This window comes from Oncorhynchus nerka, linkage group LG13, assembly GCF_034236695.1.
Source record: "Oncorhynchus nerka isolate Pitt River linkage group LG13, Oner_Uvic_2.0, whole genome shotgun sequence".
Taxonomy (NCBI): Eukaryota; Metazoa; Chordata; class Actinopteri; order Salmoniformes; family Salmonidae; genus Oncorhynchus; species Oncorhynchus nerka.
Window position 1 is genome coordinate 32,292,153 of NC_088408.1, and position 21,613 is coordinate 32,313,765.

The window sequence follows — 21,613 nt, forward strand, 5'->3', positions numbered from 1 at the left end:
CATGATTGGGGCTTTGACAAAACAGTCAACATAAAATGAACCATTAAATGTTTTTCTTAGTTTAAGGTAAGCATGCTAGGTACAGTACAGAGGATAGTGTACTTGCTTGGATGGAAAGATAATAAGGAGAGTGGAAGTGGCGTTAAGTGTAGGATATGTTCACTTTGTCTCAGATTAGATTGGAGATGAGTTGTATCACAGAAACCTACGGGCAATGCCAGACCCCATACCTGAAACAATGTGAAAAGGCTTCTTCTGCTGGCTGGATGGCTGCCTGCCAAGTGAGCTAACAAACCAAGGGCAAATGGATAATCACTATAAATTAAACAATTGGCATACAGCAAAACAGCAATGAAATGACAATATTACACGAGTGCTTTACCTGATTTGTTTTAATCTATGCCGGTGATAAGGCCCTAGTTCAATCTTTTTCAGTTGTTGAACAAAAATACATCTCAGGAAAAGGACACAATGTATCTATATTGACAGAGCCTTGTCCCTTAAAGTGAGCAACAAAATGAGTCACACAACTAACCATTGAAAGATCACATATGGGTAGCCAATATCAATTTGCACAACATTATTTTTCTCCAATGTGTTATAAAAGGCCTATCCGGAAACAATGACTAGCCTACCTGCCTTTGTTATTTACCTAGTACCAACCATTTAGACTACGACTAACAAAACATGTTGCACTTATTCCACATGAGGGCAACTTGTAACTCAATTTGTGTCTGGCAATATTATTGTTGTAGGCCAACTACAATGCTCCGGACATCCAAAGGTGAGAATACACTATAGAGGTGTGAGATCCGGAGTATTCACACTATGCCATATGTTAGGGAATAGTTGTCAAGGCGCCTCACTATGATTCCATTGTAGATGGGGTCTTCTTGGCAGTCAATAATTTATTGCCCGTTGATTTTTGAAAGGCTTTTTGGACAGGTGGGGAAGTTATTTTTATGCATCTTATGATGAAGAATGGCAGAGAAACCAACGGTTAAATCAAAATCTAAACTATTTCGTGGGTCTGAGAGTGCCAGGGGCTTTGCTGTTTTCTGTGAGATGTTTTATCTGGATTTTTTCTCACTTGTTGACGACACTTGCTGTATCATTTTCCAACTTCATCCAGATACTTGCGGTTTAACTCCGCTTGCTCCTTCTGGCTCTCGATCCTCGCCATTTCGATCATATTTCTCAGAAGGTGGAAAGTGAGGTCGATGGAGATCGGGGGGTCGTCGTTTCTCTTGGTCAGCTCCACGAACTCTTCCAGGCTGTTGCCCTCCTCAGGCGCGCGCTGCTCCTCCAAGAGCGGCAAACTGCGCGCCAGGTGACCAAGACCCCTCGAGCCCAGGGGCGTCACCTCAAAGGGAAACTGTGGCGGGAGACCTGCCTGCAACCGGGGATTTCTTTGCAAATACCTCAGTATCTTTTCTCCTATAAGGTAGGAAATGGCGTTATCACCAGCCTTCAGCAACACCTCGTCCAGCTGACTCTTGTAGCCGTGGCCGTCGAACATTGCCAGGTCCCGTGGTCGACAGACACTGGGGGGGATGTGAGAGCTGAGGAGAACAGTGGCAAGGAGCAGGATCAGGGGAACAGGCTTCATAGTGCTGGACAGACGGACAAAACGGTGCCCTGTTACGGAGAGAGGTGTACAAATGTTAGCAAAAAGCACTGGAACTCAAAGTAGACTCAAACTTTAAATTGCACGTATTTAACAATTGTGTTCAAAGCAAAAACAAATAGGCTATCACATTTTTTACAAAAATTAGTCTAAAGGAAATCGTAACATAAACAGTAATAAACAACAAACGTAACAAAATAATATGTTTCTCTTTACATTATAAACATATGCATGTGAGTAGGCTATTTATAGGCGTGGTTAATTGTCACACAATGGATACATACATCGTTGAGTGACTGAAACAAGCATGCACATGCTTCTTCAGCTTTGTAAAGAAGTAAAATAAACATACATTGTTTTTATGATACAAAAATGACCAACGAATTGCTGTGTGTACTTGATATTCTCAATTCAGCACCAGAACTCTCAGCACCTCAAACTAAAAAGGTGAAACAAAAGAAAGCTAAATAAACCACTTACCGGTACTTTGTCTCCTTAATGCTGAAAAAGTTGCACACCGGCTAGAAAAGTGGCAATTGAGACCCCGGTCCGAAAAGTCCCGCTAAATGTCGATTGGAGAATAACGCCTCTTTCTTAAGGGTTATATATACATCCAACATCGTTCCATTGACGTCAGTGCAAGTGCATAAACTGCTTGTAAATGAGGCGACTCCGTTTGAAGTAAAGGCAAGTGTTTTGAGGGACAGCTGATTATGCTGCAAGCCAAGGTCTGCTCAATAACATTTCAAATGTTTCCATTTGAGTCATTTAGCAGACGCTCTTATCCTGAGCGTCTAACAGCAGTGAGCGCAAACATTTGAATATTTTTTTTCAGGACAGTTTGTCGATCTGATATTCTATTTTTCCATACAATTCTTAAGTTAGCCTACCTCAACCTGTCACATTATCCCTAATTAAGTCCGCAAGGCAAAACCAGTTCTTGTTTCACACGGTGTTGGTACGCCTCCAGTGAAACTAAAATAACAGAACGCACCGCAAAAAAACAACACATTTACTTATTAAAAACAACCAATTGTGGAAGTTATAACAAAGTGATTCGTCAAAGTATAAAGCTGCTCCATGTACCATGAATATGGACTCTGAATAAACTAGTCTAGAAATGATGAACTGTTGTCGTGATGCCTTTATGCATGGTTTAACATCTAAGCGAGGCAGAGCAGAAGTGCACAGCAGGGAAACGTGCTGAGGGCGCAGAGAGAACTGTCCATGGTACTGAAAAGGTTTATGCCCGTGATGCAAGTTCATTCTAAATGAAAACTACACAAAATAGAGGAATATTTCATATTTAGCTGATACAATCCGAGAGCTGTACAGGCTTCACTTAATATGACTGTAGGCCTATTAATGCAGTGAAAACGAATTTAAAGCCACATTTAGTTCGTTATAGAAAATATTCCTCTTTTCAGAAATAGCCAGACTAATGGATTTGTCTGTTTGGTCCCCAACTATTTTTCTAACACACTTTTTTTTTTCGCTTGGAGAAGAGTGGCATATTCAACAATGGTACAAAGTTGAGGTCAAAGCCACTCATCATGTCACCTTTTAAACAGAAGTTAAATACATAATTAGATATTAAAGAACAGGCAGATATGGCTTTAATATTACAATTCCTTGTACATTTTAAAAGTATAGTGTATACAATTGAAGCTTAATACAACATTTGAACATTGTATGTTTAATACTGCTGGTAATGTCATACATTGAAATGAGAACACAGAAATCAAGTAAGCTACTGTTTAACCGCAGAGTAAGTCACTGAACAAAAATATAAATGCAACATGCAACAATTTTGAAGATTTTACTGAGTTACAGTTCATATAACGAAATCAGTCAATTGAAATAAATTCAATAGGTCCTATTCTATGGATTTCACGACTGGGACTAAAGATATGCATCTGTTGGTCACAGATACCTTAAAAAACAAGGTAGGGGCGTGCATCAGAAAACCAGTCAGTATCTGTTGTGACCACCGTTTATTTGCCTCATGGATTTGCATATCGGCCTGTTGATTGTGGCCTGTGGAATGTTGTGCCCCTCCTCTTTAATGGCTGTGCGAAGTTCCTGGATATTGGCGGGAACTGGAAACATACACGCCAGAGCAATCCAGAGCATCCCAAACATGCTCAATGGGTGACATGTCTGGTGAGGAAGAAGGCCATGTAAGAACTGGGACATTACCAGCTTCCAGGAATTGTGTACAGATACTTGTAAAATGGGGCTGTGCATTATCATGCTGAAACATGAGGTGATGGGTCGGATGAATGACAACAATGGGCCTCAGGTACTCGTCACAGTATCTCTGTCCATTCAAATTCCCATCGATAAAATGCAATTGTGTTCTTTGTCCGTAGCTTATGAATACCCATAGCAGAACCCCACCGCCACCATGGGGCACTCCGTTCACAATGTTGACACCAGAAATCAGCTCGACCACATAACGCCGTGGTCTGCGGTTGTGAGGCAGGTTGAAAGTACTGCCAAATTCTCTAAAACAATGTTGGAGGCAGCGTATGGTAGAGAAATTAACATTCAATTATCTGGCAACAGCTCTGGTGGACATCCCTGTAGTCAGCATGCCATTGCACGCTCCCTCAAACCTCGAGACATCTGTAGCATTGTGTTGTGAGACAAAACTGCACATTTTAGAGTGGTCTTTTATTGTCCCTTGCACAAGGTGCACCTGTGCAATGATCATGCTGTTTATTCAGCTTATTGATATGCCACACCTGTCAGGTGAATGGATTATCTCGGCAAAGGAGAAATAACAGGGATGTAAACTAATCTGTGCACAAAAATATTTGAGAGAAATACACTTTTTGTGCATATGGAAAATATCTGGGATCTTTTATTTCAGCTCATGAAACATGGGACCAACACTTTACATATTGTGTTTATATTTTTGTTCAGTATATATGTCAACTACAGTCTGCCTGACTATAAACTTTTCATAGCATTAATAGTAACTTTATATACGCTACCGGTCAAGTTTTAGAACAAGGGTTTTTCTTTATTTTACTATTTTCTATACTGTAGAATAATAGTGAAAACATCAAAACTATGAAATAACACATATAGAATCATGAAGTAACCAAACAAAGTGATAAAGAAATCAGAATAAATTTTATATTTGAGATTCTTCAAATAGCCACCCTTTGCCATGATGACAGCTTTGCACACTCTTGGCATTCTCTCAACCAGCTTCACCTGGAATGCTTTTCCAACAGTCTTGAAGGAGTTCCTACATATGCTGAGCACTTGTTGGCTGCTTTTCCTTCACTTTGCGGTCCGACTCATCACAAACCATCTCAATTTGCTTGAGGTTGGGGGATTGTGGAGGCCAGCTCATCTGATGCAGCACTCCATCGCTCTCATTCTTGGTAAAAATAGCCCTTACACAGCCTGGAGGTGTGTTTGGTCATTATGCTGTTGATAAACAAATGATAGTCCCACTAAGTGCAAACCAGATGGGATGGTGTATCGCTGCTGAATGCTGTGGTAGCCATGCTGGTCAAGTGTGCCTTGAATTCTAAATAAATCACAGACCGTGTCATCAGCAAAGCACTCCCACACCATAACACCACCTCCTCCATGCTTTACAGTGGGAAATACACATGCAGAGATCATCCTATCACCCGTTCACCCACACCGCGTCTCATAAAGACACGGCTGTTTGAACCAAAATTCTCAAACTTCTTATTGGTGTCCTTTAGTAGTCATTTCTTTGCAGCAATTCGAACATGAAGATGTGATTCACAGTCTCCTCTGAAAAGTTGATGTTGAGATGTGTCTGTTACTTGAACTTTGTGAAGAATTTATTTGGGCTGCAATTTCTGAGGCTGGTAAATCTAATGAACTTATCTTCTGCAGCAGAGGTAACTCTGGGTCTTCCTTTCTTGCTGCAGTCCTCATGAGAGCCAGTTTCATGATAGCGCTTGATGGTTTTTGCGACTGCACTTGAAGATACTTTCAAAGTTCTTGACATTTTCCGTATTGACTGACCTTCATGTCTTAAAGTAATGATGGACTGTCGTTTCTCTTTGCTTATTTGAGCTGTTCTTGCCATAATATGGACTTTCTGAATACCCCCCTACCTTGTCAAAACAAGCTCAAACGCATTAAGGAAAAAAATTCCACAAATTAACTTAAGAAGGCACACCTGTTAATTGAAATGCACTCCAGGTGACTACCTCATGAAGCTGGTTGAGAGAATGCCAAGAGTGTGCAAAGCTGTCATCATGACAAAGGGTGGCTATTTAAAGAATCTCAAATATATTTTGATTTGATTTGACACTTTGTTTTTTGTTAAACACTTTTTTGGTTACTACATGATTCCATGTCATATTTCATATTATTCTACAATGTAGAAAATAGTAAAAATAAAGAAAAACCCTTGAATGAGTAGGTGTGTCCAAACTTTTGACCAGTCTTGTAGATGTGACAAACTTTCACAAAAATCTTTCACTATGCAAAAGTTTGAGTTTCAAGTTTCTTTTTTTTCTTTTTAAAGTTTGAATATTTCATATTGTTTGTTAACAATTTTTTTCCTGACCGCTAACTTAAGTGTGCGATTCACAGCTTTCTGGATTCAGTGTATCACACTATTTGCAGGTGTAAAAGTCTCATTGATAGTCCTATATGTGTGAGGTAGGGCGGGTCCTGAAATATCCATCACATCTTATTGGCTTTCCAGGACAAGTAGGAATTCCAGCCGATAGCTACAATCTGGACCACAGCCAATCTGCAAGACAAGAGTTCAATACTGACACATCACAGCTGAATAAATAGATCAATGCCATTGAATAGATCAATATGGAAATAAAATGTATATGGACTACATTGATGTCACTAAACCATCCCTGGTGCTCACCGATGGTGTAGTGGAATAAAATAGAAGTTTGCAATCTGGACTGCAGGCCATAGCTGAAAAAGAGCAGAACACATTCAATGAAACATTACAGAGTGGTTCAAACCGTAAATAATATTTTAAGCCTTTCACAGGGATAACTTACATAGTAATTTGAGATCAAGGCATCTGTGTAGTCCTGCAGAGAATAAGATAGACACAGAGACCTTTACGTTAGAGCTTAGAATGATTGTGTATTTCTAATAAAAACATCTTCACTGACCCTCACCCGGATGCCTTCTTCCAGTTCACACCTGTGTTGACCTCTAACCCTGACCAGGTAGGTAGGGGCTATCAGTCAAGCTGTGAGGGGTTACAGTATGTGTTGGCCCCCATCTGGGCCAGTCACAGTGACAGCTGACAGCTCAACACCATAGTCTCAAAGTTAACAACTGTGGGTCAGTGTCTTGCTCCCTCACATCACATGGCATATAAAACAACCAGCCATCTGGAACAGCCAGGACCCTCACTAAGCCTGGCCCATCTCCCTAAAGGTCAATAATGTCTTTATTGGGAAAGACTAGGTGTGTAAAATAATCCAATGTTCCCAGAAATGTTGTCTTTGGCGTAACAGTTCCTAATTACTACAAAAAAAGGCACCAGCCACCTGGGGTGAAAACACCGCAGTACTACAACATCAGAGACACACGGTGGCGTTACCAAAATCCTTCCCCTTTGGAGAGCGGACTTCTTTCATTCTTCTTCTAGGGCTGAAGAGACAACGAACTTCTTTGAGCTCACGAGGCTGCAGTTATGCGTCCATGGAACTGTTTGGCCAGCGCACACCATATGCTCACTTAATTATGACACACTGAGCTCTGAGCATGTCATAAAACCATCAAACTGTCACATAATGAAAACGGTAATAGGTAGACTAGTTGTTAGTACTTGTTTTTGTGTTCCCAGGAGGCAGTGTGCGCTTGACCTTTTTGCTTCAGTGTCAGCATTCAGCAGCGCGGAGCAGAGCGACTGACCGCATGTGTAGAAGAATGGCTGCACTCAAAATGGACATCTCCGACCTTCACGTTTCCAACTCATTCATCGTCTCATAAAGGAGGGAGGTCAGAGCTATGACATACATTTTGATCTAGCTCTACAGGAGCTATAGAGGAGGTAGGTACTGTAGCATCTGATTGGCCATCAAAATAAGCCACATTAATAACCAAGTGTTCCCGGGGGAGAGCTTGACCCACACTATAAGATGAGGTGAAGTGAAGTCATAGTTGGGATGGGCTTGTGACGTGATTTGACACCAGAGCGGCTTGCCACTAGCTATTGAAGAGCAGGGCTGAGGACTGAGGAGGATGCTGCATATGGAAGATTCCACGCCAGGAAGGCACCAAAATATTTTTGGTATCTCAGATTGTTCTGGCAATTCTCACATAGAAACTTGATTGGAAGGAAGGATGTTTGTTATTCTTTTTACATTTGTATCACAAACCATTTTTGAGAAAATCATGATGAAAGTGGCCATTTTAGGCCCTTTTTTATACATGTCTCTTGTAAGACTCCATGAGCCATGAACCGCACATGATACAGACAACATCTTGGTGTCCTTATACTCCTTACAGTATGTGCTAAAATATGGAGCGTCTAGATAGTGAAATACAATTTTTCACATTAATTTATTCAACATTAACATCTCATATCTCATTATATTTGGAACAATATTCTCTTCAAACACGTCAAATTTCCAGACTGGGTACTCTTAAAGATATGACCCATTTTATACATAGACATTGATATCATGGTCATTAACTAATTACATTCAGCAAGTCACCAGCAGAAGAAAGTGTGCACTAGAAAGTGTGTGCCCTCAAGCCTAAAGGGAAGCAAAAGTAATTCCACTACCCAAGAATAGTAAAGCCCCCTTTACTGGCTCAAATAGCTGACCAATCAACCTGTTACCAACCCCTTTTGGAAAAATTGTGTTTGATCAGATACAATGCTATTTTACTGTAAACAAATTGACAACAGACTTTCAGCACGCTTATAGGGAAGGACATTCAACAAGCACGGCACTTACATAAATAACTGATGATTGGCTGATAGAAATTGACAATAAAAAGATTGTGGGAACTATATTGTTAGACTAATGCAGCTTTGGACATTATCGATCATAGTCAGCTGCTAGAAAAACATATGTGTTATGGCTTTACATCCCCTACTATATTGTGGATAAAGAATCTAACAGAACACAGAGGCAGTTCTTGGAAGCCTCAACAACATAATCCAGGTAGAATCAGAAATTCCCCAGGGCAGCTGTCTAGGGCCCTTACTAATGACATGCCACTGGCTTTGAGTAAATGTATGCAGATGATTCAACACTATACATGTCAGCTATTACATTAAGTGAAATCACTGCAACAATTAAAGATCTGCAGTTAATTTCAGAATCGGTGGCAAGGAATAAGTTAGTCCTAAATATTTTTATTACGAAAAGCATTGTATTTGGGACAAATCATTCACTAAACCCTAAACCTAAACTAAATCTTGAAATAAATTATGTGGAAATTTAGGAAGTTGAAGTGACTAAACTGCTTGGTGTAACCCTGGATTGTAAACTGTCATGGTCAAAACATGTTGATACAACAGTAGCTAAGATGGGGAGAAGTCTGTCCATAATAAAGCATTACTCTGCCTTCTTAACGACACTATCATCAAGGCAGGTCCTACAGGCCCTAGTTTTGTTGCACCTGGACTAATGTAAATGTATACGGAGAGCTAACATTAATAAAATACATGTAAATCTCTCCTGGCTCAGAGTGGAGGAGAGATTGACTTCATCACTACTTGTTTTTGTAAGAAGTGTTGACATGTTGAATACACTGATGTGTCTGTTTAAACTACTAGCACACAGCTCAGACACCAATTCACCTCCCATAAGACATGCCACCAGAGGTCTCTTCACAATCCCCAAGTCAAGAACAGACTATAGGAGGCGCACAGTACTACATAGAGCCATGACTACATGGAACTCTATTCCACATCAGGTAACTGATGCAAGCAGTAAAACCAGATTTAAAATCCAGATTAAAAATACACTTTATGGAACATCAGGGACTGTAAAGAGATGCACACAAACAGGAACATGCATACGCACACACACGCACGCACGCACTCTAGACACACGTACATTCTAATATTGTTGTATGGTGGTATCATACATTTTGTATTGTAGATATGTAGTGGTGTAATAATGTTATATGATATACTGTTTTATATTTGTTTTTCCATTCATTGTGTTGGTGGTGCGCATACAATTAATCATAACTTCAACAGTAGGAGAGCACCAACTCTGACAATTTGATGTACTTTGAATAGTACAAACTTTTGAGGTAATCATATTCATATTTTTTTATGTTGAATAAATTAATGTGAAACATTTTATTTCAGAATCTAGACATACTCCATATTTTAGAGCACACTATAAGGAGTATAATGACACCAAGATATTGTCTGTATCATGTACGGTTCCCGGATCATAGGGTTTTACAGGAGGCATGTATAGGTCTGAAAAGTGCTTAATATGGCCACTTCCATCATGATATTCTAAACCATGGTTTGTGATAGAAATGTAAAAAACATGTCAAACACCCTTCCTCCCAATTCAGTTTCTATGCGAGAATTGCCAGAACAATCTGAGACACCCAAAATATTTTCGAGCCTTCCTGGCGTGGAATCACCCATATGTCTGTGAACATTCCCACGTGTCACTAATGTCCATTTTAACTAGTACTGTCTATCAGACTAAGTTCCATCTGGCTTTAGATGGGGAAGGTGTGGTCACATTATTGCCTTTCATCAAACATTTATTTCACATCACAGTCTTGCCTAATGAGCACAATTGCCATTTGTTTTCTGTCTATTCTGACATTTTGGTGACTGCCCTTTCGGCCTCATTTAAACTCAAGAGCCTTTCTTACATAAATATTTGATGGTCCGCCGAGCAAGAAGAACGGTGGATGAAACCCCCCCACACAAACACAGAACCTTCTCTAAGACATGAGTCACCAGCGCTATTTCAACCCTCCTTCCCTTCATTCCTTCATGGGAGAAAATAGCTTTAATTATACTGGGGCAGAGATGGAGGTCACTCAGCTTGTTTCCTGGAGAACACAGAAGAGGAGAGGAAAGGAGTTCCTTTCAGTTTGGGAGCTACAGGGGTAGCTACAGGGGTCTGACAGTCCCTGGGCTCCAAGGTCAACACCACACACCTCTGTCTCAGACCACATGGTGATTTTTTTGTGATTACAAAAATCAGCATGTACAGTTGGAGTCGGAAGTTTACATACACTTAGGTTGGAGTCATTAAATCTCGTTTTTCAACCACTCCACAAATTCCTTGTTAACAAACTATAGTTTTGCCAAGTCGGTTAGGACATCTACTTTGTGAGTGACAAGTAATTTTTCCAACAATTGTTTACAGACAGATTATTTCATTTATAATTCACAGTATCACAATTCCAATGGGTCAGATGTTTACATACACTAAGTTGACTGTGCCTTTAAACAGCTTGGAAAATGTCATAAATATGTCATGGCTTTAGAAGCTTCTGATAGGCTAATTGACATAATTTGAGTCAATTGGAGGTGTACCTGTGGATGTATTTCAAGGCCTACCTTCAAACTCAGTGCCTCTTTGCTTGACATCATGGGAAAATCAAAAGAAATTAGCCAAGACCTCAGAAAATAAATTGTAGACCTCCACAAGTCTGGTTCTTCCTTGGGAGCAATTTCCAAACGGCTGAAGGTACCACGTTCATCTGTTCAAACAATAGTACGCAAGTATAAACACCATGGGACCACGCAGCCGTCATACCGCTCAGGAAGGAAACGCGTTCTGTCTCCTAGAGATGAACGTACTTTGGTGCGAAAAGTGCAAATCAATCACAGAACAACAGCAAAGGACTTTGTGAAGATGCTGGATGAAACAGGTACGAAAGTATCTATATCCACAGTAAAACGAGCCCTATATCGACATAACCTGAAAGGCCGCTCAGCAGGGAAGAAGCCACTGCTCCAAAACCGCCATAAAAAAGCCAGACTACGGTTTGCAACTGCACATGGGGACAAAGATCGTACTTTTTGGAGAAATGTCCTCTGGTCTGATGAAACAAAAATAGAACTGTTTGGCCATAATGACCATCGTTATGTTTGGAGGAAAAGAGGAAAACTTGCAAGCCGAAGAACACCATCCCAACCGTGAAGCACGGGGGTGGAGGCATCATGTTGTGGGGGTGCTTTTCTGCAGGAGGGACTGGTGCACTTCACAAAATAGATGGCATCATGAGGTAGGAAAATTATGTGGATATATTAAAGCAACGTCTCAAGACATCAGTCAGGAAGTTAAAGCTTGGTCGCAAATGGGTCTTCCAAATGGACAATGACCCCAAGCATACTTCCAAAGTTGTGGCAAAATGGCTTAAGGACAACAAAGTCAAGGTATTGGAGTGGCCATCCCATCCTATAGACAACTTATGGGCAGAACTGAAAAAGCGTGTGCGAGCAAGGAGGCCTACAAACCTGACTCTGTTACACCAGCTCTGTCAGGAGGAATGGGCCAACATTCACCAAATTTACTGTGGGAAGCTTGTGGAAGGCTATGCGAAACGTTTGATCCAAGTTGAACAATTTAAAGGCAGTGCTACCAAATATTAATTGAGTGTATGTAAACTTCTGACCCACTGGGAATGTGATGTAAGAAATAAAAGCTAAAATAAATCACTCTCTACTATTATTCTGACATTTCACTTTCTTAAAATAAAGTGGTGATCCTAACTAACCTAAGACAGGGAATTTTTACTAGGATTAAATGTCAGGAATTGTGAAAAACTGAGTTTAAATGTATTTGGCTAAGGTGTATGTAAACTTCCGACTTCAACTATATATATTTGCAACTCATGCTTAATGTATGTTATTTAATGATCTTATTCTTTGACGTTTAATGTATGTTTGATTGAAATCAGTGGAGAAAAGCCACGATGAGATGAGCCTTACCCTCTTGAGCTTGGCAACGTTCTCCTCCACAGTCAGTCCATTCAAGGTTCCAGAGATCCCCAGGAAGGCACCCAGGAAACACGGTGCAAAGCCCAACTGTTGATACATGACAAGAACAAACACTGTTTTATCGGTCTGTGTACATGTGTGTGTCTGTGTGATGTTTTTGTGTGTGTGAATGTACATGTTTATATAAATGTTAATGTGCGTGCAAAACGAGTGGGGAAAAAGCTCAGTGACTTAATGGAAGCATAGCTTTTTCCATGGACACTGTGCATAAAAATAAGGATGCACACTGCCCACTATTAAAAGGTTTCAAAAGAAAATTGGATAATTGCAATGATTATGATGAGTCCAGTTTGGCCCTGAAAGTAGAGGGCCTGTAGGATGTTGTTACCTCTGCAGGGTTCTGCATATAAGCCAATGACGTCATAATACATATTTACGGAAGTGAAAATGGCCATTTTTAAAACACAGACCCAGGTAGGTTTTTATTGATCTTTGAGGCAACATTTCTCAAACCAAAAGCATAGTCACTGAGGCAATGGTTATACAATGTCTTACTTGTATAACATTCTCTATATATACAAAAATATGTGGACACCCCGTCAAATTGGTGGATTTGGCTAGTTCAGCCACACCCATTACTGACAGGTGTATACAATCGTAAAATCGAGCACACCGCCATGCGATCTCCATAGACAAACATTGGCAGTATAATGGCCTTACTGAAGATCTAGCTCAGCGACTTTCAACGTGGCACTGTCACAGGATGCCAATTTTCCAAAAAGTCAGTTTGTAAAATTTCTGCCCTGCTAGAGCTTCCCCGGTCAACTGTAAGTGCTGTTATTGTGAAGTGGAAACGTCTAGGAGCAATAACGGCTCAGCCATGAATTGATAGGCCAAACAAGCTCACAGAACGGGACTGGCGAGTGCTGAAGCGCGAAGTGCGTAAAAATCATCTGTCCTCAGTTACAACACTCACTACCGAGTTCCAAATTGCCTCTAGAAACAACATCAGCACAAAAACTGTTTGTCGGGAGATTCATGAAATGGGTTTCCATGGCCGGCAGCCGCATACAAGCCTAAGATCACCATGCACAATGCCAAGCGTCGGCTGGAGAGGTGTAAAAGCTCACCCCAATTGGACTCTGGAGCAGTGGAAACGCGTTTTTCTGGAGTGATGAATCACACTTCACCATATGGCAGTCCGACGGATGAATCTTGGTTTGGCGAATGCCAGGAGAATGCTACCTGCCCCAATGCATAGTGGCAAATGTCAAGTTTGGTGGAGGAGGAATAATGGTCTGTGGCTGTTTTTCATGGTTTGGGCTAGGCCCCTTAGGGAAATCTTAACGCTACAGCATATAATGACATTCTAGACAATTCTGTGCTTCCAATTTGTAGCAACAGTTGGGGAAGGCCCTTTCCTGTTTCAGAATGACAATGCCCCTGTGCACAAAGCGAGGTCCATACAGAAATGGTTTGTCGAGATCGGTGTGGAAGAACTTGAAAGGCCTGCACAGAACCCAGACCTAAACCCCATTCAACACCTTTGGGATGAATTGGAACGCCGACTGCGAGCCAGGACTAATCCCCCAACATCACTGACCGACCTCACTAAAGCTCTTGTGGCTGAATGGAAGCAAGTCCCTGCAGCAATGTTCCAACGTCTAGTGGAAAGCCTTCACAGAAGAGTGGAGGCTGTTATAGCAGCAAAGGGGGGACTAACTCTATATTAATGCCCATAATTTTGGAATGAGATGTTCGACGAGCAGGTGTCCAGATACTTTTGGTCATGTAGTGTATGTTGTGAGCAACTATGTTGTTAGCAAACTCGAGGACCCTACCTTGCACTGTTGTATAATTAAGAGGGAGAAATTACTTTTTTTTTTTTTTGAAGTACTCGTACAACTCTGTTAATGAATGACATTAAGGTCCTGCCTCTGTCACTTACAGACCAATGTGGGCATCCATAAAAAGCCTCTATGAAAGTTTCATCACACTAACCAACTGGGATGACTGACAAAAAATGTCAGAGGAAAAGAGGAGGATAAGATAGACGTTGACAACTCAGACATATTTGATTGACAGAGAAATGAACTTGACTGTGACTTGGGGCATGATTTAATTAAGCAATAAGGCAATATACTATGGCTAAGGGATGTTCTTAAGCACGACGCAACGCGGAGAGCCTGGATACAGCCCTTAGCCGTGGTATATTGGCCATATACCACAAACCCCCGAGGTGCCTTATTGCTATTATAAACTGGTTACCAATGTAATTATAGCAGTAAAAATAAAAGTTTGGTGATACCCGTGTTATACAGTCTGATATACCACGGCTGTCAACCAGCCAGTTCCTAATGAGCTTTATACAGACAGGGGCTTCCCTTACCAACTGTACTATTTATACCTTTCTTTCAGATCACTGAGTAAATCATCTAAGTCAGGGAAGACCCTGTTTCTTAACACCATCCAGCTTTACCGATCAGTGACCGTGATAAATGGAGATGCATCACTGTGGTTACGACTCCCCCTGTAAAGCTTACCATAATGTCATCGCCTGACTTACGGCAAATAATGAACTTCATCTAGACAAGAACCACCAACATTAAATCCCCAGGTTGTTGATGAGAGAGGTTAAAGGAGAATGGCAGGAAACTTGCAAGCTAACAGGCGGTCCACAAACAGGCAAATAATGGAGCAGTACAACAGTGGTGCGTAGAATGGCATCTCGGAATGCACAACTCGTCGGTCCTTGTCACGGATGGGCTAGTGCAGCAGATGACCACACCGGGTCCCACTCCTAACAATTGAGGAGTGGAAAAACATCACCTGGTCCGACGAATTCCGGTTCCTGTTCCGTCATGCTGATGGAGTCAGGAATTGGTGTAAGCGGCATTAATCCATGGTCCCATCCTGCCTGGTGTTAATGGTAGCAGGCTGGTGGCGGTGGTGTAATAGTGTGAGGAATGTTTTCCTGGCACACGTTAGGTCCCTTGATACTAATTGAGCAATGTTTGAATGCCACACCTTGTAGAATCCGTGCCCCAAAGAAGTCAGGCTGTTCTGGAGACAAAGGGGGGTCTGACCCGGTACTGGATGGGTGTACCTAACAAACTGGCCACTAACTGTATAGTGACAGGACATATTTTTGGGGGGAGCGGTGGGGGTCTTTAAGATCACAAATTTGCCCTGGAATCGCTGTTTCGTGTGTGAAAATAGCTGTGCAGTGAAAGGAGAGCGTGGAGAGTGTGCATCCTTCAGAGTGTACACTAATCCCTCCTCCAGGAGAGGGCCGTGCGGTGCTCGCCTCTCATTGTCCTCTCTAATCCTGTGCATTCACAGATCCCAAATCATGTTAGCTGCGTATTATGCAAGCAGGCGTTTGTTCCCCCGTCTGTCAATGCAGGGATTGGTTGACAGACGCTGAAGGGGGCTTCAACCTTTAGGGGAACAGGCAGAAATAGATTCCTCTGATGCATGTCACACCTATTCACTCAGCTCTGGCTGGCACCACAGTGACAGGCATTTTTGATGGTGCCTTAACCTGGGGTCCATTCATATTTGGAATGTTTGTTGATGTAGCCAGCAGCATACCACCCTGCATACCACTGCTGGCTTGCTTCTGAAGCTAAGCAGGGTTGGTTCTGGTCAGTCCCTGGATGAGAGACCAGATGCTGCTGGAAGTGGTGTTGGAGGGCCAGTAGGAGGCACTCTTTCCTCTGGTCTAAAAAATATCCCAATTCCCCAGGGCAGTGATTGAGAGTGACACTGCCCTGTGTAGGGTGCCGTCTTTCGGATGGGACGTTAAACGGGTGTCCTGACTCTCTGCGGTCATTAAAAGATCCCATGGCACTTATCGTAAGAGTAGGGGTGTTAACCCCAGTGTCCTGGCTAAATTCCCAATCTGGCCATCAAACCATCACGGTCACCTAATAATCCCCAGTTTACAATTGGCTCATTCCTCCCCCTCCTCTCCCCTGTAACTATTCCCCAGGTCTTTGCTGCAAATGAGAATGTGTTCTCAGTCAACTTACCTGGTAAAATAACAAAAAAATAAAAAAAATAAAATGAAAGTAAGATTTGTGAGTAGAGGAGTCATATACAAGGGTTAATAACCAGCCCATTAGAGGACAGAGAACTTACCTAAAGCAATATAAACCATGTTAAATGATCTATTCATGTAAACTGGCTGTCTTTTTACTTAATTGCAGCCACCCAGATGCCCCTCACCTGATCAACAAGCATTTTCTTCATGGCAGCACTTTTAGTCCCCCCAGTGACCAGCTTGTCCAGAACCTTGTACCAGCTACCTATTGCAGGGCCCTGGGGTTGAAAAAAGAACAATCAGGATACTTCACACAGATTCATCATGAAAAGACTGATGGCATAACAGCAGGAATCAATCATGAAAAATTATTATGCTTTCAGAACATTCCGGAAACAAATATGTTAGACAACAACAGGGTTGGTGTCAATTCAAATTGAAGTCAAAAAGACACACACACACACACACACACACACACACACACACACACACACACACACACACACACACACACACACACACACACACACACACACAGTGGTGAGGCACAATAATAGAGTTTCTCAGCTTTCTGTCATGTCAGTCATGTCACCGAGTCTGTGAGAAGGAGTGTTTGAGAGGGAACATCTGTGTGTGGCGTGTCTAGGAACCTTGGTGCTGTGGCCTGGCCTTGGGTGGTCCTTGGGTCAAATCAAATTAAATCAAATTGTATTTGTCACATGTGCAGAATACAACAGGTGAAGACCTTACAGTGAAATGCTTACTTACAAGCCCTTAACCAACAATGCAGTTTTTAGAAAAATAAGTGTTAAGAAAAAAATAAAAAATAAAAATAATAAATAATTAAAGAGAAGCAGTAAAATAACGGTAGCGAAGCTATATACAGGTAGTACCGGTAGAGTCAATATGTGGGGGCACCGGTTAGTCGAGGTAATATCTACACTACCAGTCAAAAGTTTTAGAACACCAACTCATTCAAGGGTTTTTTCTTTATTTTTACTATTTTCTACATTGTAGAATAACCGTGAAGACATCAAAACTATGAAATAACACATATGGAATCATGTAATAACCAAAAAAGTGTTAAACAAAACAAAATATATTTTATATGAGATTCTTCAAAGTAGCCACCCTTTTCCTTGATGACAGCTTAGCACATACCCCAACCATAAACCATGGATTACAGGCAACGGCCGCACTGAGCTAAAGGCTAGAGCTGCCGCTTTCAAGGAGCAGGACACTAATCTGGATGCTTATAAGAAATACCGCTATGACCTCCCACGAGGCATCAAACAGGCAAAGCATCAATACAGGACTAAGATCAAATCCAACTACGACGGATCTGACGCTTGTCGGATGTGGCAGGGCTTGCAAACTATCACAGATTACAAAGGGAAAAATATCAGGGAGCTTCCCAGGGACCCAAGCTAACCAGAAGAGCTAAATGCCTTCTATGCTCGCTTTGAGGCAAGCAACATTGAACCATGCATAAGAGCACCAGCTGTTCCATACGACTGTGATAACGATCTCCGTAGCCGACATGAGTAATACCTTTAAGCAGGTTAACATTCACAAAGCTGCAGGCAAGTGTCTTCACTGACATTTTCACCCTCTCCGTGACCCAGTCTGTAATACTTACATTTCAAGCAGACCACCATAGTCCCTGTGCCACCATAGTCCCAAAAACGCCAAGGTAACCTGTAGCCAAGGTAAATTAAATGACTATCACCCCGTAGCACTCACATCTGTAGCCATGAAATGCTTTGAAAGGCTGGTCATGGCTCACATCAACACTATCATCCCAGACACCCTGGACCCACTCTAATTTGCATACCGCCCCAACAGATCCACAGATGACGCAATTTCTATTGCACTCCACACAGCCTTCTCCCACCTGGACAAAAGGAACACCTATGTGAGAATGCTGTTTATTGACAGCGTTCAACACCATAGTGCCCTCCAAGCTCATCACTAAGCTAAGGTCCCTGGGATTAATCACCTCCCTCTGCAACTGGAGGCTGGACTTCCTGATGGGCCACCCCCAGGTCGTAAGGGTAGGCAACAACACATCCACCAAGCTGACCATCAACAAAATGGCCACTCAGGGGTGTGTGCTTATTGTCCTCCTGTACTTCCTGCTCGCCCACGACTGCGGCTATGCATGACTCCAACACCATAATTTAGTTTGCTAACGACACAACGGTGGGAGGCCTGATCACAGACGACGATGAGACCGCCTATAGGAAGAAGGTCTGAGACAACAACCTCTCCGTCAACGTCGGTAAGATAATGGAGTTGATTGTGGACTACAAGAAATGGAGGGCCGAACATGCCCCCATTCACATTGACGGGCTGTAGTGGAGCGGGTCGAGAGTTTCAAGTCTAAGAATCTATAAATGGTCCACACACATCAACACAGTCGTGAAGATGGCAAGGGTCCTCAGATCCTCAAAAAGTTCTACATCTGAACCATTGAGAGCATCTTGACTGGCTGCATCACCGCTTTGTATGGCAACTGCTCGGCATCCGATTGCAAGGTGCTACAGAGGGTAGTGCGAACGGCCCAGTACGTCACTGGGGCCAAGCTCCCTGCCATCAGGACCTCTATACTAGGTGATGTCAGAGGAAGGCCCTAAAAATGGTCAAAGACTCCAGTCACACAAGCGGTACCAATGCCCCAAGTCTGGAACCAACAGGACGCTGAACAGATTCTACCCCCGAGCCATAAGACTATTAAATAGCTAGTTAAATAGTTAGTCCGGGAGGCAATTTGGTTATCTGCATTGACCGTTTTAGCACAAACTTTTTTTGAGACTCATCACATACGCTGCTACTGCTTATTATCTATCTTGTTACCAAGTCTTTATTTCTAGTTATATGTACATATCTACTTCAATTACCTTGTACCCCTACACATTGACTCAGTACTGGTACAGTGCATTCGGGAAGTATTCAGACACTTGACTTTTTCCACATTTTGTTAGGTTACAGCCTTATTCTAAAATGTTTTAAATAAAACATTTTCCTCATCAATCTATACACAATACCCCATAATGACAAAGCTAAAACACCTTATTTGTTTTTTATTGTTATTTATTTTATGTTTTATTTTTTCATGTAATTTGTACTTGTACCCCGTAGGTATTGAACCCACAACCCTGGCGTTTCAAGTGACATGCTCTACCTACTGAACCACACAGGAGCTAGAAAATACCTTATTTACATAAGTATTCAGACCCTTGGGAGACTCAAAATTGAGCTCAGGTGCATCCTGTTTCCATTCATCCTAGAGATGTTTCTATAACTTGATCGGAGTCCACCGGTGGTAAATTCAATTGATTGTAAAGGCACACACCTGTCTATATATGGTCCCACAGTTGACAGTGCATGTCAGAGTAAAAAACATGCCATGAGGTCGAAGGAATTGTCCGTAGAGCTCAGAGACAGGATTGTGTTGAGGCACAGATCTGGGGAAGAGTACCAAAACATTTCTGCAGCATTGAAGCTCCCCAAGAACACAGTGGCCTGGAATAAGTTTGGAACCACCAAGACTCTTCCTAGACCTGGTCACCCGGCCAAACTGAGTAATCGAGGGAGAAGGGCCTTGTCAGGGAGGTGACCAAGAACCCGATGGTCACGCTGACAGAGCTCTAGAGTTCCTCTGTGGAGATAGGAGAACCCTCCAGAAGAATAACCATCTCTGCAGCACTCCAATCAGGCCTTTATGGTAGAGTGGCCAGACGGAAGCCACTCCTCAGTAAAAGGCACATGACAGCCCACTTGGAGTTTTCCAAAAGGCACCTAAAGGACTCAGACCATTAGAAACATGATTCTCTGGTCTTATGAAATCAAGATTGAACTCTATGGCCTGAATGTCAAGCGTCACTTCTGGAGGTAACCTGGCATCATCCGTACGGTGAAGCATGGTGGTGGCAGCATCATGCTGTTGGGATGTTTTTCAGCGGCAGGGACTGGGAGACTAGTCAGGATCGAGGGAAAGAGCGCTCAAGACCTCAGACTGGGGCGAAAGTTCACCTTCCAACAGGACAACGACCCTAAGCACACAGCCAAGACAACGCAGGAGTGACTTCGGGTCAAGTCTCTGAATGTCTTTGAGTGGCCGGACTTGAACCCGATCGAACATCTCTGGCGAGATGTGAAAATAGCTGTGCAGCAACGCTACCCATCCAACCTGACAGAGCTTGAGAGGATCTGCAGAGAAGAATGGGAGAAACTCCCCAAATACTGGTGTGCCAAGCTTGTAGCATCATACCAAAGAAAACTCAAGGCTGTAATCGCTGCCAAAGGTGCTTCAACAAAGTACTGAGTAAAAGGGTCTGAATATTTATGTAAATGTGATATTTAGGTTTTTTATTTTGAATGAATTAGCAAAAATATCTAAAAACCTGTTTTTGCTTTGTATTGTGTATAGATTGATGACGGACGGACAATGTAATTCATTTTAGAATAAGGCTGTAACCTAACAACATGTGGAAAAAGTCAAGCGGCCTGAATATTTGTGAATGCAATGTATAGCCAAGACATCATTACTCATTGTGTATTTATTATTACGTGTAATTACTTTTCTATTATTTCTCTATTTTCTTTCTCTCTGCATTGCTGGGAAGGGTCCTTAATTAAGTAAGCATTTCACTGTTAGTCTACACCTGTTGTTTAAGAAACATGTGACAAAGCAAATGTGATTTGATTTGAGCCCACGCTTCCCAGCTGTTCTCTCACTCCTTCAGAGACCTACTCATACCTACTTGTGGTGGCTGCTATTGACGCACAGTCACAGATCTGTTCCCATATAACAGCTGGCCATTGGAGTGTTTGTGACAGCACAATGATCCTCTCCATTTAACATGACCACAAACAAACCTCCTCTCCCGTGTGTGTGTGTGTGTGTGTGTGTGTGTGTGTGTGTGTGTGTGAGAACAACCCAATATGCATGTGTGTAGTAAAAGTGAAGTCAAGACTGATACACTAGAACTAACCAGTCCTTTGA

At 42.1% G+C, this 21,613-nt stretch overlaps 2 protein-coding genes across 4 annotated transcripts in view; both read right to left on the minus strand.

Annotated features, from left to right (window-relative positions):
• Nucleotides 1-619: 619 nt before the first annotated feature.
• On the minus strand, nt 620-1,628 carry uts1 (urotensin 1). The gene has a single exon (XM_065026045.1). It carries the CDS (start codon nt 1,607-1,609, stop codon nt 1,112-1,114), a length of 498 nt encoding a protein of 165 aa, XP_064882117.1. The 5' UTR covers nt 1,610-1,628; the 3' UTR covers nt 620-1,111.
• A 1,592-nt stretch (nt 1,629-3,220) lies between these two features.
• Nucleotides 3,221-21,613, minus strand: part of LOC115139377 (protein Mpv17) — a 31,971-nt gene continuing 13,578 nt past the window's right edge. For all 3 annotated transcript variants that reach the window (XM_029676671.2, XM_029676672.2, XM_029676673.2), the window contains exons 4-8: nt 16,791-16,883; nt 12,552-12,647; nt 6,658-6,690; nt 6,516-6,568; nt 3,221-6,386 (exon numbers count right to left, since the gene is read on the minus strand). In XM_029676671.2, the coding sequence (XP_029532531.1) occupies nt 6,317-6,386; nt 6,516-6,568; nt 6,658-6,690; nt 12,552-12,647; nt 16,791-16,883 (345 nt within the window). In that variant the 3' untranslated portion in view covers nt 3,221-6,316. The remainder of the gene's footprint in view (nt 6,387-6,515; nt 6,569-6,657; nt 6,691-12,551; nt 12,648-16,790; nt 16,884-21,613) is intronic.

What these genes read in the sequence shown, in the direction of transcription:
- uts1 (XM_065026045.1), bottom strand. Translation starts at nt 1,609, where the DNA reads ATGAAGCCTGTTCCCCTGATCCTGCTCCTTGCCACTGTTCTCCTCAGC.